Source organism: Phasianus colchicus, chromosome 11, assembly GCF_987193195.1.
Source record: "Phasianus colchicus chromosome 11, bPhaCol1.hap1.1, whole genome shotgun sequence".
Lineage (NCBI taxonomy): Eukaryota > Metazoa > Chordata > Aves > Galliformes > Phasianidae > Phasianus > Phasianus colchicus.
Window position 1 is genome coordinate 3,473,037 of NC_143446.1, and position 16,441 is coordinate 3,489,477.

Genomic DNA, 16,441 nt, shown 5'->3' on the forward strand with positions numbered 1-16,441 from the left:
CCGTTTCATACAAAACGGGGGTTTATTTACAGCGGGGAGGGGGTGGCGGGGCTAGATGTAGCCGATGACGTCGTTGCAGATGATGGGCTGGCGGCTGCGGCTGTTCATGAGGGCGGTGAAGCGGTGGAAGTCCGTGGCCAGCTGGGCGATGTTGCTGTGGGACTGGTGGAAGCAGGCTCCCTTGGGCTGCCCGCCCAGCCCCAGCGGGCACGACAGGCGCTTGGCGGGGTCGCGGCCACCCGGCCGGGCTCCCTCTGCGGCGCGGGGCCGGGCCATGCTGGCCAGCTTGCGGCGCACGTTGCCCGAGAGGCTGAGCAGGAAGGCGGGCGGTTTGCCCAGGCGGCGCGAGGACTCGGCGGGCGGTCGACGGCGGGGCTCGGCGCCCACCTCGGGCAGGTCCATCCAGTTCTCCACCAGGTCGGCGAAGCAGTTGTCCCCCAGCACCAGCGGCTGCCGGTTGCGGCTCTGCGACAGCAGCGACACCGTCCAGTCCCTCCCGTCGGCCGGCTCCAGCGTCCGCCACTGCTCCAGGCAGGCGTCCGACGTGGATTTGGGGCGGGCGCGGCGGGCGGGGGCGGGCGCGGGGGTGCCGGCGGAGAGGCGGTGTGCCCGCTGGCGGGGCGGGGGGTGCCGCCGCAGCACCGGCGCTTCGTCCTCGCGCCACGTGCCCCCCGACGCCTCCGAGTAGCCCGAGTCGCACTCCAGGCTGCGCACGCTGGCGGGGGGCGAGCGGGCGGCCGGGTCCCCCTGCTCCTCTTCGCCGCAGGCCGAGCCGGGGCGGCGGGGCGCGGGGAGGGGGTCGCGTTCGGCCGGCCGCGTGCCGGGCATGTGCTCCCGGCGGCAGCGCTGCGGGGAGAGGGCGGCTCAGCGTCGGGCCGGCGGCGGGCGCAGGTCTCGGCTCGCCCGCGGCCCCGGGCTCTGCTTTCCCGCAGCCCCGGCCGGCGTGCGGCGGCATGTCAGAGAGCGCGCGGCTCCCAGCCCGGCCGTGCCTGCGGGAAGTGACACGGGGCCGAGGCACGTAGCAGCCCCGCGCCCCCGCCCCGGCCCCTCACTGCCACGGCGCGCCCCGATCGGCGGGACGGGACGGGGCGACGTCCCCAGGGAGAGCCCTCCGCTCGAGGACGCCGGGTGCCGTCGGGCCCGCTCACCCCAGGCTCGGCGCACCCCGACCGCGCGGGGCTGAGGGGCGGCGGCGGAACGGGGAGCGCTGCCGAGCGGCAGCGGAAGGAGCGCCCCGTCCCCGCGGTCGGGCCGCTCCTCTTTCTTGAATTCCTATTGTCTGAGCCCAAAAGCTGGCTGTTACGTCCGCTTCCCTCTCGCGGAAAGCCGAGCGCGCAGGGCGGCCCGCTCCGCGTCCTGTCCCGCCGCCCGCAGCGCCCCGTCGCCTCTCCCCTGTCCCCGCGTCCCTCTCCCCGATCCCTCTCCCCAGTCCCAGCTGGCGCCGCGCCACCGCCCCGCACCACCCTGTCCCGCGGGGGCCGTCGGGCGCTGGGAGGGCGCGGGGCGGGAGGGGCTCCGCCGTTCCCGATGCTGCTCGGGTCGGGAGCGCGGCTGACAGCTCGCCGCTCGTCCCCCTCCGGCCTCGCGCCCCCCGCCCGCGTCCCGCGCGCGGTGCTCCCACGCGTGATGTCACCGCGCTGATGTCACCCGCGCCCCGACACGCCGCGACCCGTCCGCCCTCCCGCTCCCCGCGGCACTCACCGGCTCGACGCGGCGCTGCCCGAGGCCGCCGTCCAGACGGGCGCTGTGCATCCCCGGCCCGGCCCCGCTCCCGGTGCCGGTGCCGGTGGCGGAGCGGCCGCGGCCCCGCGGAGCAGCGGAGCGCGGCTCAGCCCCGGCCCTCCCCGCCGCCTCCCGCCGCGGCGCCGCCCCGCCTGCCGCAGCCAATGGGACCGCCGTAACGTGAGCCCGGGCCGTACCGGCACCGGCACCGCCCCGCCCCGCCCGCCGCCCCGGGGCCCCGCTCGGCGCGCCCGGACACGACCCGCGGGGCGAGGCGGCCCCGTTACGGGCGCCGGGCTCCGAGCGGGAGGGGAGCGGAGACCCGCCGCCCGCCCGCGCTCCGCCAGCGCCTGTTAATTGCCGGCTATTAGCCGCTCTGGTTTGCTAATGAAGGGTAACAATTAGCCGCCCGGTAATTCTGCCGGTTCCCGAGAGCGCGGCGTGGATCCGCGGCCGCAGCGGGGCCGTGACCTGACCCCCTCCCACCCCGGGGCTGGGCTGGGAGCCGCGGTGACCGGCGTGACGCCGGGCGTGGGTGGCGCCCGACGCCCGTGGCAACGCGCTCCGGCTTGTCCCAAACAGCTGCCAAGCCATGGGCACGTACGGACACCTCACCTTCCTCCTCCTCCTCCTCCGTGCCCCAGGTAGGCACCCTGGGGTTCAGCGGCACCCAAAGGAACTAAAAGAAGAGGGACAGGAACAGGGTCCTCCGGGTGCCCCAGGGTGCCCACCCCAGGATGGGGAAAGGGGTGGCAGCTTCAGAGTCTGGGACACATCTGGGGTACATCTTGGGGACATCTCCGGGGCACCCTTGGGGCACTGCAGGGACAGCCTGGCAGGCTGCAGTGACACTCTGCTCTTTGCAGGCACCTTTGTAAAGTCAGCAGGTAAGCGCGGCAGGGCCGTTCATCCCCTGGTGGGGACAGGGGACAGGACCTAGTTCCCTGACACAGCCGTGTGAGATGCTGGTGGCCGTGGCCACACGAGGCCAATCCTGGGGTGTCCCACCAGCCCTGCCTGACCTGCCACGCATAGTGACACTGAGTGAGGATGCTGCACCGGGCGCCCGCGTGGCCGAGGTGGCCGTGTCCTGCAGCAATGCCAGCAGCAGCCCCCAAGTCACGCTGCAGCACGTCGAGTCCGCTGTCCCCGTGGGCTCCAACGTCACCCAACGCAACACCGATCCCAGTCACCCCTTCAACCCCATTGCGATCAGCGCCGATGGTGTGCCTGCTTCCACATTTAGGGCAGAGGTACGGCTGGGGGGCAGGGAGAGGGGCTGGAGAGTGTGGCACCCCGCTGAGCACCATGTCCCCATACAGGTGACACTGCGTGCCGGCGCAGAGCTCGATGCCTACCAGGTGAACTGGTACGCGCTGGCACTGCGTGCTGCCTGTCCCGGCGAGCAGGAGGTGACAGGGCAGCTGTATGTGCGGGTGACATCGGGACAGGCGCTGCGCTGTGGTTTCCCATTTGCCAGCACTGATGGGGACGTGGTGCGGGTGTCGGCAGACGTGGCACCCCGTGCACCCCTGTATGTGGTGCAGGCACAGCCACCGGGTGGGCTGATGGTGAGTGCCAGCTGCCCCGTGTCCCGCAGCCTCCCAAAGGGAGCAGACCCCTGGGACAGCTGGGCACAGGGATGGAATTCTGATCTCTCCTCTGACAGTTCCAGCTCAGAAATAGTAGCACACCACTCACGCTGACCCATCAGGGCTTGGTGCTGGCACCTGATGGTGGCTTCAGCCCCAGCAAGGACACCCAGGTGGGTACGAGTCCCCACACTGACAGCACTGTCACTGCCCTCCTTGGCACCACACGCAGCTCTGTGTCCTGCTCCCACCAGGGAGACCCCAGGAATGCTCTAGCTCTCCTCTTCCTGTCCCTACCCCCAGCTCTTTCCCCTTCTGTATTCCATCCCTGCTCCTATTTGTATTCCTGACTTCATCCTCATCCCTGTCCCTATTCCCATCCCCATGCCAGTCTCCTCATCCTCATCCCTATTCTCATTCCTATTCCTAACCCAAGCCCTATTCATGGCCTTCTCCATCCCCAGTCTTTGCCTCTATCCCTGTCCCTATCCTGCCTGTTCCCCTCCCCATTCTTATGTCTGTCTCCTTCTCCTTCGTTGTTGACCCCACCCCATTTCCATCCTTGCCTCCATCCTATCCCTATCCTTAACCCTATCTTCAACTCCACTGCCATCCCAGTCCTCATTCCTGTCCCCATCTCCATCTCCATCCCCATCCCTGATGGCAGTGTCACTCCTAGCTGTCTCAGGGCCACCCCTGTGCTGCCCGCAGACATTCAGGCTGGAGATAGAGGTGATGGACCGGCATGGACAGAACTGCAGTGGGGCCGTGACAGTGGAAGTGCTGCCATCGCGCCATCCCCGTGTCACCATCCTGTGAGTGAGGCTGGGTGGGTGGGAGTGCTGGTAGCACCACGCTGTGCCACACTGCCCGCTGTGCCCGCAGTGCTCCGCAGCGGGACGTGGTGGTGCCAGAGGGCATCGGCCCCCTGGAAGTGGTCACACAGGTCCGTGCCAGTGGGGCCAACATCTGCTACGCCATCCTCGCTCCCACATCACCAGCGCTCTTCACCATCGATGAAAGTGAGCATGGTGGCAGGGTCCCCATGGCTGCCCTATCCCCATCCCTGTGCTTGGCTCAAGGCTGGCCACCTCCTGCAGTGACGGGTGAGATCCGCAGCACACGTCGGCTGGAGGTGGCCGGTGCACATCTCCTCATCCAGGCATACAACGCGCTGCAGCCCTCTGACCAGGACACCATCATGCTCAACATCACCGTGCAGGGGACAGACCAGCGGGCACCATCCTGTGTGCCAGCCCTCTATGTGTACGGTTCAAGGGTTTTGAGGGGGATGCTGCACAGTGCTTGGAAAGTGGAGCTGAGCAGCAGCTACTCCCACACAGGTCTCAGGTGCGTGAGACCATGTCCCCTGGCAGCACGCTGGTGACACTGAGGTGCGCTGACCCTGGTGGCAGTGACGGGTCCCTGCATTACACGCTGGAGGGGCCACCAGGCTCTCGTTCCTACTTCCACATGGAGGGGCCACAGCTGAAGGTATGTGGGGCCTGGGATGGTGAGTCCCCACTGGGGGAGCAGGGTCTTTCTGGCACAGCGGCATGGCAGGCTGTGGCTCTGGGGGATGCCCAGCACTACGGGACACCTTGGCTTGGCAGATCAACACCACTCTGGACTATGACACCGAGGCAATGGCTGCTGTGGGCTTCCAGCTGACAGCCACCATCATGGTGACAGCTGGGGGACAACCTCTGAGGAGCAGTGAGTGCCCATATCCCCTGCACCCTGTGCCCATGTTTCCTTCGCCCTGGGGGAGGTCAAAGTAGAGATATGCAAAGCTCCCTTTGGACCCCCAAACCAACACACAGTGGAGGAAATGCTTCTCTCCTGTGGCCCCAGTGATGCCCAACCCCTAGGGCACCAGCGTGGCACCGTCCCAGTGTCCTTATGGAGCATGCCCAGTGCAGTGTGGGCCATGGGATGGTGCCAGTGCAGCTGAGCTGCTGTGTGCTGCGCAGCCCGCGTACCCGTGCTCGTGACGGTGATACCTGTCAATGAATTCACACCGGAGTGCCCCAATGGCATCATCTTCACCGTGTCAGAGACAGCACCTTTTGGCAGCATCGTGGGGCGTGTGGTTGGCACTGACCGTGACCGCCCACCAGACAGCCTCGAGTACAGCCTGGAGGGGGGCACTGGCCCTGCACAGCCCTTCTCCGTCGATGCACGCACTGGTGAGTGCTCAGCCCTTCCCCTGCCCCACAGCCCGGACACCCACGGGTGCCAGAGAGCTCACACGACCCCACAGGTGAGATCCGTGTGGTGGGGCCCCTCAGCCCCCCGCGGCGTGCTGGCTACCGGCTGACGGTGCGGCTGACGGACACCCACAATGATCTGGACCCATTGAACCGGCGGAGCCGCCTGTGTGATGTGGCCGTGCGCCTGCAGGTGAGAGCGTGATGCCGGGGTTCCACCAGAGCAGGCGCTGTGCTGCGTCCCTGCGGCTGCCCCAGGGGTGGCTCTGGGCTGGAGGTACCCACAGGGACCGGGTGGGATGGAGCTGAGCTACATCTGCTCCTGGCAGGCCATGCCTGAACGGGCACCGCTGTGCACCCCGGAGGTGCAGGAGCTGCGGATCACAGCTGGGACAGGCAGCCGGCAGCCTGTCACCCACCTGGTGTGCAGTGGGGACCCCGAGGGCACCATGCTGTCCTATGCCATTGTTGGAGGTGAGGAGCAGCCAAGCGCTGTGACTCGTCTCTTCAGCACGGCCGGGGTGCTGAGCAAACCCTCCTATGCAGGCAATGAGGATGGGCACTTTCGGCAGGAGGGGAGCATGCTCTCCTACATCCCCAATGGCCTGGCTGAGCCCCGCACATTCGTGCTGCTGGTGGAGGTGTGGGGCAGCACTGGGTCCCCACGCCGCAGCACCGTGGTGGCACTGGTGGTGCACGTCACACCCCGCAGCACCGCAGCGCCACCCAGCACCACCGCCCTGCACACGGTGAGCAGCATCCCAAGGCCCAGGTGCCTTAGGCTGGGACACCACCTGGCCCCTTACCTCTGCCTCTGCAGACGCTGCAGAAGGAGCCGCTGGTGGTCAGGCGGACGGAGCTGGCTTGGCTCCCACCAGCTTGGTTTGTGGCAGTGCTGACTGCAACCTGTGCCCTGTTCCTGGCCAGCCTGTGCTGTGTGGCACACAGCATGCTGCGCAGGTGAGCCCCAGCCTGCAGCATGGCACAGCACAGCGAGGTGGGGGCTCAGGGCTGCTTTCTGTTCCTCCTGCAGCAGCCGAAACCCCAGCAAGGTGCTTCTGAGTGAGAGGTGGGTGCTGGGCAGTGGTGAAAACACCCGTGGTGTCCCTGCAGCCATGTGGGGAGACGTGGCACTTGGGGAGGGGATGTTGATGTCACCAGGGAGCTGCTCTGAGGAGCAGCCTTTGCTTTAGAGTAAGGGCACGGAGCAACGAGCACAGGGATGGTGGTTTTATCGGGGAATGGCTGTGCCAGTGGCCAGGCTGGAGGCAGAAACCGTGCAGGGCGGCACAGTTCAACTCGAGGGTTGTTCCTGACACCGGCTGGAGAAAAGGGTGACAAGGGCCTTTGAGAGGCTGCGGAGGGAGAGCCTGAGGGGCGGCAGAGCCTTCCCAGCCCACGGCAGGCACCCGTCTAGTGAGGAGGAGCCACATCAGCCCTCGGGGTGGCCGACGGCCGCCTGCAGCCACATAACCCAGCGCTACGCGACGTCACGGATGGGCACGGAGCTGGGAGCGCGGGCGCAGCCTCCGGGTGACACGCGTGGCTCGGAGCCACCCGGGCTGCCGTCCGGCGGGACCCGCGCTCCAGGAGGGTGAGGAGCGCCCTCCCTTCGCCCCTTTTCCCCCGCAGCTCCCGGGATGCGGCAGCGCAGAGCAGCGCCCGCGAGGAGGAGCGGAGCAGCCCGTCCCGGTTCTCGGCACCGCAGCCCTTCGACGGCCGCGCGCAGGACCCACGTGAGCGCCGCGCCCCGGGTGAGGGGACGGGGCTGAGGGCACGGGCTGAGCGCCGCTCCCCCCGCAGGGACCGGCAGGGACTATCTGTTCAACAGCGTCACCGGGGCGCGGCGCTGGATCTGAGCACTCACCGCACGCGGGACGGGGATCCCGAGCGCCCGCCGCGCGTGGGACGCAGCCATTAAACGGTGCACGGACCGCGCGCCGCGCTGTGACTGCCGAGGGGCGCCCTGGGGAAGCGGGGGGAGGTCGGCGCCTCGAGCGGAGCTGGGTGGGAGCCGAGAGGGCAGAACCGGCAGAACCGAGGCGCGGCCACGGGGCGGTACTGCGCCCGGCGGGGCCGCTCGGCTCGGCTCCGCTCCGCTCCTCGGGCCGTGCCCGTAGAGGGGCTCCCACCGCGGCCCGCGCTCGCTCCGCAGCGCCCATTGGTCCGACGTCCTCCCCCTGGTGGCCAATGAGACGGCGCGCCCCGCGGGGAGGCGGGCCGTCGGGCGGCGTCACGTGTGCCTAACGTGCGCGACCATCCGGAGGCGGGCCGCGCTCGGAAAGGGGCGGGGCGGCTTTAGGCTCGACTGACGTCTGTCTCGACCTATCAACGCGCCCGCTTCGCCCCCGGCGGGAGGGGCTCGGCTGCTGATTGGCGCAGAGCGCGGCGGGGCGGGCGTTGGACGGCGCGGTTGCTATGACGGCGCGCCCCGGGGTTCCGCCCCCTCGACGGCCGCCATCTTGTTGTTGATTCGAACGGCGGGGAGCGGGCGGCGGCGGCGGCGGCGGCGCTGGGGGCTCGGGGTTGCCAGCCCCCGGCCGGGCAGGCGGAGCCGCCCCGGTGAGCGCGGCGGGCTGAGCTGAGGGCCGGGCGTGGAGCGCGGCTCCGCGAGGAGAGACGGGAGGAAATGGGGCGGGACGGGACGGGGTGGTGGGATGGGATGGATGGGGTGGGGGAGCGGCGCGGCCGCGTGAAGGATGAGCGGGGAGGGGCGGGGGTCCGGGCGGGGCGGAGGAGCCGGGCCGGGTCCGTCTGGGGCTGGAGGTCGGGGGATCCCGGCGTGCGGCGAGCCCGGCGGCAGCCCTAGCGGCCCTCCCTCTGTGCCCTTCCTTCCGCAGAGGCTGCGTGCGGCGAGGAGCCCTCGGAGCGCGGCGGTGCCATGAGAGCGGCATGGTGAGGGAGCGGCGTGGGCAGCGAGCTGAGCGCTCCTCCCGCCGGGCCGGCGCTGCCCCGGCTGGGCTCGGCGATCCGCCGCCGTGCGAGCGTGTGAGCGTGCGTGTGAGTGTGAGTGTGAGCGCGGCTGGGAAGGGCTCGGTTTTGTATCCAAGCTGCTGCTCGGCTCCGTGCCCCTCCATCTTAGAGCTCTGAATCAGCAAAGCCCCCAACGTCGCGCTTCGCCCTGTGCTGCTTTTATCATTGCGGCCCGTCCTGCGTGTTTCTGCTTTTCTCCCCTCGCAGCCGGCCGTCCCAGCTCGCTGTTTCTGAATCCCGGGCTGAGCTTTGCTAACGGAGCTGTGCGACGCCGTAATGCCGTGCGTCCCTTGGCTGGGCTGTGCCGGCTTGGCTGGCAGCACGTCTAACAAAGAGCTGCACTGTAACATCTTTATCTATTGAAGCAATGTGTCTGACCAGATGGGTGATCTGCGTGCTAACAGTCGGGGCTTCAAGGTAGAAGAATACTCCATTCTGAATGTATGTTCTGGGCTGAGGATTTGGGCAAGCTGCCTTTTTCCTGAAAGCCTGGCAGGAGCCTGATTTAGAATTGGATGCATCGTTTGTTAGGTGTCATCACCATTAACCTAAACAGGCCTACTGTGGGACATCTTAATCCTACGTAACAGTTCCTCATCGCTGAGATTGAGGGGTGTTTCCCTGTGGCTGGGTTAGCTTAGCGCTGCCCTGGGGTAAGTGCCCTATTTTAGAGCTGGAAGCAGTGGTGCACTTTGAAAAGATTAAGTGTGAACTCATTACGTACCAAGACATCATGGGGCTGATGTGTCAACTACATAAAGCTCATGTTTGCTGTCTTTTGAATTTTGCTGTTGCTAAATTTTCATCCAGTAGCTTTAGGAAGTATTTCATTCTCATCCCAGCTTTTTCACCACAACCGTTTCCAGATGTTTGAATGAACAACCTGTTCTGTTCTGGTTAGAGCCAGACTTGATGTGTCCTTTTCATGGCATTGCCTCTGCTTCCTGTCTCATAAGGACTTCAGGTAGAGCAGGGGAAGTGAGCTCTGGCTCCCTGAGGCAGAAGTCAGTATGTACAGTGTCATAACTGGGATCTCTTAAGACCATAGGACTGGGTACTGCATGTGTTTTTCCTTGTGTGGTTGATGCTCTGGTTATCCAGCAAGTCCCTCGTGGCAGTTTTGTGTATTTTTGATGTTGAAAAAGAATAAGTGAGCATGAATCACTGGTAAGATGAGAGAGGTTTCTAGGATATGCTTCCAGTCACTGGGAATTTGTGCCACCTTCTCCACGTAGCTCCTATTGCTTTGAGCTCATATAATTAAAGTCTGCAGCCAACAGGAGGGTCATGCCCTCTCCCTGCTGACAGCTGTTTGTGCCTCACCAGTTTGACCAGGGTGCTGAAGACATTCACCCTGACCAAATTTCTTTCCTCCTGCTTTTGTGAGTAGCAGCACAGCCTGCTTCATCATAAGGATGGCAATATAGGGCACGTCCTTATTTCCAAAATATTCTGGAGGGCAAAATCAAGATTAGATGTGCAATGGGGGATCCCCCCTCTAGTGGCAGATTGTACAGGACAACAGAATTGTAAGTTATTCTGTTTCCATTACCAGTGTTGTGAAGGCAAGGTTAAAGTAGCAAGCACTGTGGTCAAAAAATGCCCTAGCTAAGTTGTACCCACAGCCTTAATCAGCTAATTAGCCTCCCCGACACGCATTATAATTTGTTTCTTAATCATGCAGTTCCATGCTATTCTTGTCTATGCTAAGCTTCCTAGTGTTTTCTTCTCTTGTTCCTTCGCCCACATGTGGCACTTATTACATTTATTAACCTCTGAAACGTGACCTTGTGAGGTGATGAGCCCTGCCCAGGCTGGGAGCTGGCTGCTGACCATCTGCTCACAGGACACAGCTTTAATAGGTCGCCAGATGCCCGGATAGGTTTTGACTGCATTTGAGATGTCTTTTAGTTTATTTGTCTATTTCTCGAGGTCGCTGTGGGACTGGTGAGTGGGTTCTGAGGTGGAACATGCTGCCTCGTGGGTTGTGTTTTGAGTAGGAAGCATAGGTGTTAAGCCTGAAGTTGAAACAGCCTTTACTCTTGAGCAGGTACGTTTCTTGCACCCGTGGTTGAAGCTGTAGAATGTCTGATGAAGACCTTGTTTGAGCCATTACTCAGGCACTGTGCTGTAACCCAGGCACTTCACACGCTGCTATCAGATTCCCCCAATCCATCCACCATCAGTTAGCTTTAGGATGGTTGATACATGCAGCAAAGTTAAGTGCTGATGCTGTGCTGCAGAGTCTTGGAAAGCTGCAGGGTATTGCTGGCAGGAAGCTGCAGCCTGACTCTTTTTTTCTCTCTCCTGTTGGCAGCGTCAGTCCAGTTGTGGTGCTGGGCAGGGTGTAGGTTTGAACTTGAGCCGTGATGTTTGCAGATGTGTGGCAGTTCAGCAGAGCCCTTACTCTGTGCCTGTACCGTATGACTTGGCTGAAAGGAATGTCTGTAATTTCTGGCTTCTTTCTTTGAGAAAGAACGTATTAAAAGCCAGGCTGCTAAATGCAAGGAGTTCCCTCGTGAGAACTGAGATGGGTGAGCTGGAGGAAGGAGTGAAAGGAATGAAGGAAATGCGACAGAAAGCTCTGCAAGAATCACGTTGACTGTTTACATGACTTGTTGTAAACTGAAGGAACCCTTCAGATGCGCAGAGGAGTAGCTGGCACTCTCCTTTCTGTACTCCTGGTGTGACAGGAATGCAGAGCAGGATGCTGGCAAGAGTTTAATCTCAGGTTTGTTGCACGCTGTCATAAGGGTGGTGGGGGAGGAAGAGGAAGTGTCTGCATGGCTGCTTGGTTTCTGTTTTGCAGGCATTGCCTGTGCACAGTGCTTTAGCTGTTCTGATGTGGCAGCAGCTGTTATTTTTGGCTTTCCCAGCATGCTGTTTGAGTAGATGCATTTTCTAATGGATGCAGTTCTTCTAATTGTTGTGTTGGGGTGCTTCCTATGTAGTCCCCTTCAGGTGCAGGTAGTACCTGGGAGCAAGTTATTTGCCTTTTTATTTTCTGTATGTGTTCTGAGTGGCAGTAACTGTGCGAAACAAGCATGCTTCTTTACGCTGTTATTTTGCATGACCCTTGTCAGTATGTGGTCAGTTTCACTTCCAAGAAAGGATTTTATCCCATTCTCTTGGGAGAGTCACAGAATGGCTTGGATTGGAAGGGACCCCAAGGCTCATCAAGCTCCAACCCTCTGCCACATGCAGGGCCACCAACCTCCATACCTCATTAGACCAGGCTGCTCAGGGCCCCATCCAACCTGGCCTTGAACACCTCCAGGAATGGATCATCCACAGCCTCTCTGGGCAGCTGTTCCAGCACTTATTCCAGAATAAGGGAATAAGATTCTCTATCAGAGGGTGCCTCCGTATCACGATATCCACGGTACCGTTAGCATGACTGCAGTTGGTTCTGTTTAAAGACAGCATGGGCGTAACTGCCATAATTGTATTAATAGAAGATCAGTGCCAACCAAATCTGATGAACGCAGTAAAGAAAGTTGCAGTATAATTTGCCTATCCTGATGGGATGTTACTAAGTGTGGGTAAGAGCTCTGGCAGATAAGCTGTGTCTGATTTAGCTTTTGTAGTTAGAAAGGTTATCTCCTCCGCCAGCTGTCCTGCTTCTTTGCCAAAAGTTACCTCCCTGGTGTTAGGGGCTGCAGCAGTTCCTGGTCAGCTGCTACCACTTAATACATAATTTTTCTTTATTAATACCCATTGGAGTGCTGTGAACCAGGCCAGATGAAGAACAGGCGTGCGCTCTCTTCTGCTTCACCTGCTGGTTGGTAACTATCAGCTGATGCTTGGAGGAGTCATTTGGGGGGCAGCAGTCCTTATAAACTAATTAAGAGCAGCTGTCAGAGCCCTGATCAGTATGTGAGAATATTTGTGTCCTGAAAGGAGCTCACTTTGAATTCAGGTCCCAGCTTTGAAGGAGGGTGTGATCTCAAACGTTCTGGATTGATGAAAACAGGTGAAGATCTAAACAAAGGCTAAGTTAGTCCTTGTTAACTTGTCTCCATACCACGTTTTGCAGGCTGACTTGCTTCTGGCACCCCACGCCCTCTTGGTTGCAAGAGGTTGGCTCCGGATCCCGGTGACCGTTCAGCAGAGAGAGTTTGGGTAACATCTCTAAGGTAACTTTTCTGTTTTGCCCAGAACACAAATTCAGCCACATTAAATATCATGCAAAGAAAAATTAGTCGCTTGCTTTTTGCTTCTCATATTGTAATTTTATCCTTGTAGTATGTGTAGATATTGTTTTTGGGAAGGATGCTCATATTTTCAGAGGAAACCACAGGAATCAAATCACCAGTAAAAGCACTACATGGGAATGAAAGGCTCGCTATTTATTAATTTGTAATCAATTAAATGACAATTCTTTATAATAAGAACTAAGCTGCCAGGTTTTGGAAGCTGAATCTGTCATATATTAGCAGCTCTGGCTGTTTTGGTGGCTGAATTGCAGCTGTGTTACCTTAATACTGATTTCAGGATTTGATTATTGTCTTTTTTTTGTTTATTTTTCCTATCCTCTCCTTCCTGTTTTGAGTTCAGCTCGGTGGAGTATAATAGCTTGATATGTTAGTCTTCCAGGCTGCAAGGCTACTCTGTGCTCTTCTGAATTTAGAAGAGGCTCTGGCATGCCTGCTGTCTTCCACCAAATCTTTATCAACGAAGATATGACTCAGTAGTACTACCTGTGTTGTGATTATCTGCTTACCACCAGGCTCGACTGACCTCAGGAGGCCGTATTTTTAGGTAGTGGTTGTGTTGCACAGATCACTTCTTTGGTGAGGAGGTCTGAGGGCTGTGGAACTTGTGGTGTTGCACTCCAAACCAGCAAACATGTAATGACCAAGGATGCCAAACTCCACAACTGCCTTCTTGAGAGAAGCAAAGGAGTCTTATGGTGGCTCTGCTGGAGGTGCTCCTGTGTCTGTCACTGCTGACTTGCAGCAGGCTTAGATGCTCATTTAAAGACTGGCTGTATCTTACATTCTGCTGTGACGTTGCTCTTTTTCCCCCTCATATTGTATAGTGAGTTGTATTTCCCCCTTCTTAAAGCTGTCCATATAAAAACAGCACATCGACTTGAATTCAGATTAGTTGTCCGCTGCTGGTATCAAACTGTTTTCAAGCATTTCACAAAGTGAATTTAGCAATACTAGAAGGGCACGAAGGCAGGGTAAGGGCTGTTTGTTCTGCATCCTTTGTCAGTACTGCCTAAGCAGCTTGATTGTGTGTGGGGAGACGGCTGTGATCTCATTACAGCGAACGGCGGGTGATAAGCAGCTTCGAGCACCAGGATCAGCACAGCAGTGTCTGCAGATGGCAGTGAGTTATTTCAAGCAGGAAGGATTTGGGAGCAAGGTCTGGGGGATTGCATGGTCCTGTGTCTTAGTGGCAGAAAAGAACAACTACGATGAAGGCACTGAAGGTATTGCAGAGTATGAAGTGTAGCTGCTCCCTTGTGTTGTAGCATTGTGGATTGTAAGCAAAACTAGCAAAGGCCTGGAGCTTTGGAAGGGCTTCCAGGTGCTCCTTGCTTAACAGAAGGAATATTTTCCAGACTGTGATTTGTGTGTAAACTCCACGCTAGGCTAATCATGAATGTGCAGGTTTTGCCAAGATGAAATGTGACTGTCTTCAAGTATTCTTACTTTTGAAAACATTGGGATGCTTTGCTTTGTTTCCTGTTTGGACTGAGTCTGATGCTTTTTCTTAAGCTGTAGAAGTGATGTTTTCTTTGGGTATAAAGCTGCTTTGTATAATTGCAGTCTAATTTTATTTTTTTGCAGTTCTTACCATGAACACCGACCTGAATACGCTTACTAAAATTTGTAGCTAAATCTGAATCAATAAGCATTATCAGGCACATTTCAAACATCCTGTATAGAACTGAGAAAACCACTAACTGCTTTAGTCAGACTGATAAATAGCACTGTTTTGTACTCTGCAAGATCAGAACAGCTTTTACTCTTTATTCTCCAGGTACTGTGTAAAGTGATGTTTCCTCTAGTTGTTTTTCCTGCAGAAAACTACTCTGTTAATTATTCTTCTAGTTAAGTTAGACTGTGTATTTTTGTTACTGTGCTGTTAGTTAATCACAGCTATCACAGAGTTGCAGGGGTTGGAAGGGACCTCTGGAGATCATCATGTCCCCCATCCTTCCTTCTCCCCCAGACCCAAGCAGGTTCCATACGAAATCTTTTTTCCTGTTGTAGTTCCCGTGGAAATAAATAGGAGATGCTACTTTTGGGGTGACCTACGTGTATACGTACAGGTATTTTGCCTTAATAGATGCAGTCTGATAGTGGCTCAGCTTTAACAAATGACTTCTTTTTTGGCTTCAGAATTCTGTTACTTAAATGGTGGCCTCAGTTCTAACTGATATTCTGCAAAGCCTGCTGGAAAGAGCTTTGAGCTCTGCTGAGCAGCTTAACATCTAGATAAGGTACTGGAAATTTGTGACCTGGGGAGTGTCTGTAAGAACTTGTTTCCAACTGCTGCAGTGAATGGGAAGTTAAATGTAGGCTTTGTTTACCTGGTTCTTTACTTATTCTGAAAAGAAAGAATTTTGTGTTCCAGGCCTTCAGAATTGAGCTGGCTGCTGTGCTGGGGTTTTCTGAGATACCTGCTGTCCAGTCTCAGCATATGGCGTAAGGAGAGAAGTAATGATAGAGGGCTCTTTTATTTAGGAAGAACTTAAAAACACAGAAGGAATTCTGTTCAGTGATTGTTGTTCTGGCATCCAAGAGCACCTTTATACCCTTGGATATTTTTCTTTCTGCACCACCCTTGTTACCCTGGATCACTGGGAAGGAAGCACCAAAGGATGGCAGCGCCGTGGTATTGCAGATGTTTTAAATGCCAGGTTTTGTTTTTTGCCCTTCAGTATGCATAGCATCTCGCCAAGCTTGGAGCTGTGACTAGCTGTCCAACTTGTGTATCCTCTGAGAAAATGCCTTCAGATTGCCTTTCACTGTCACTCAGGTGGCTGGGGCTGTGTGGTCATTCATTGCCCTTTGCCTTCCAAAGCACGCTGCAGGCCACAAAGCAGCTCTAGAGGTACTGACAGCTGTAAGGTTTTCAATCTGAGTGACTGAGCATCTTGCAGATGATAGCAGCAGGCCCATATCAACCCCTTCCCTGACCCTGAGTATTTTCTGTGTGTTTTGCCACACTGGATTTTTATAATCATCACTAGGAAAGTGAGAGCATCCTTGTATGAAGTTCTCTTTAACCTTGTAGCTGGTGTCAGATTAAATCTGCTGCCTTAGCTTTAAGTGCCCTCAGATCTTATATATACTTTACTGAAATTAAGTACTACTAGCTGTAATGCATGACTTCTGTCTAAAATGTTTGCTGTGACAGGACCTTTACCTTATTTTTATGCCCTAACTTGGGAAGTGAAATATTGCACTGTAATCCCTGTATTTCCTTAGCACTGTTTCCTTCCATGCAGTAAGGATAAGAAGAATTCAGTAAGAATATAATGAGATTTTTGAGCTGAATCTAACAAGAAAGTTGCTCAGACTTTTCTTCCCTTCTATTTTTTGTGGGTAGGTTCACCATACAAGATAACCTGCAGGCTTTTTAGTATTCTGCCTGGAAGACATTGGAATGAACAGATCTCAAATTCAGAAGCTGTAGCTCGACTGTTGTTGTTGTGACCCTTAAGGGTCATCTGCTTAGGAAAATTAAATGATAACAAGTCAGGGGTGTGGATTTGCAGTGTGATTATGTGGCTTTAAATCCCTGTGGACGTGCCTATAAGGTCATTTCTACTACAGATTGGGACAGCTGCATTAATCAACAGGTTCATCCTTGTCTGGTGCAGCTCTGCTGCTGGAATCCCTTAATGTAGATACAGTTACAATGGAGAGTCAGGCTTTTGAAGTAAAGCTGGTTTTGCTGTGGGTGTTGAGAGGGGAAGCAGTG

At 57.6% G+C, this 16,441-nt stretch overlaps 2 protein-coding genes across 6 annotated transcripts; one reads left to right on the plus strand and one right to left on the minus strand.

Moving 5' to 3' along the window:
• Positions 1-3: 3 nt before the first annotated feature.
• On the minus strand, positions 4-1,825 carry INKA1 (inka box actin regulator 1). Its single transcript, XM_031611733.2, has 2 exons — positions 1,702-1,825; positions 4-846 (listed from the first exon to the last, which is right to left on the minus strand). Exons 1-2 carry the CDS (start codon positions 1,750-1,752, stop codon positions 52-54), a joined length of 846 nt encoding a protein of 281 aa, XP_031467593.2. The 5' UTR covers positions 1,753-1,825; the 3' UTR covers positions 4-51.
• Positions 1,826-2,199: 374 nt separating this feature from the next.
• On the plus strand, positions 2,200-7,888 carry CDHR4 (cadherin related family member 4). Of its 5 annotated transcripts, XM_090147995.1 has the most exons (18): positions 2,200-2,366; positions 2,589-2,609; positions 2,734-2,975; positions 3,045-3,293; positions 3,392-3,487; positions 4,026-4,129; positions 4,200-4,336; positions 4,415-4,580; positions 4,658-4,808; positions 4,928-5,030; positions 5,288-5,503; positions 5,578-5,717; positions 5,854-5,998; positions 6,071-6,273; positions 6,345-6,484; positions 6,558-6,593; positions 7,157-7,260; positions 7,328-7,888. In XM_090147995.1, exons 1-18 carry the CDS (start codon positions 2,315-2,317, stop codon positions 7,381-7,383), a joined length of 2,361 nt encoding a protein of 786 aa, XP_090004121.1. In that variant the 5' UTR covers positions 2,200-2,314; the 3' UTR covers positions 7,384-7,888. The 5 variants fall into 5 exon arrangements, with proteins under 5 accessions (XP_090004121.1, XP_090004119.1, XP_090004120.1 ...); XM_090147993.1 differs by having other exon boundaries at positions 2,200-2,609; XM_090147994.1 differs by having other exon boundaries at positions 7,157-7,888.
• Positions 7,889-16,441: the final 8,553 nt, after the last annotated feature.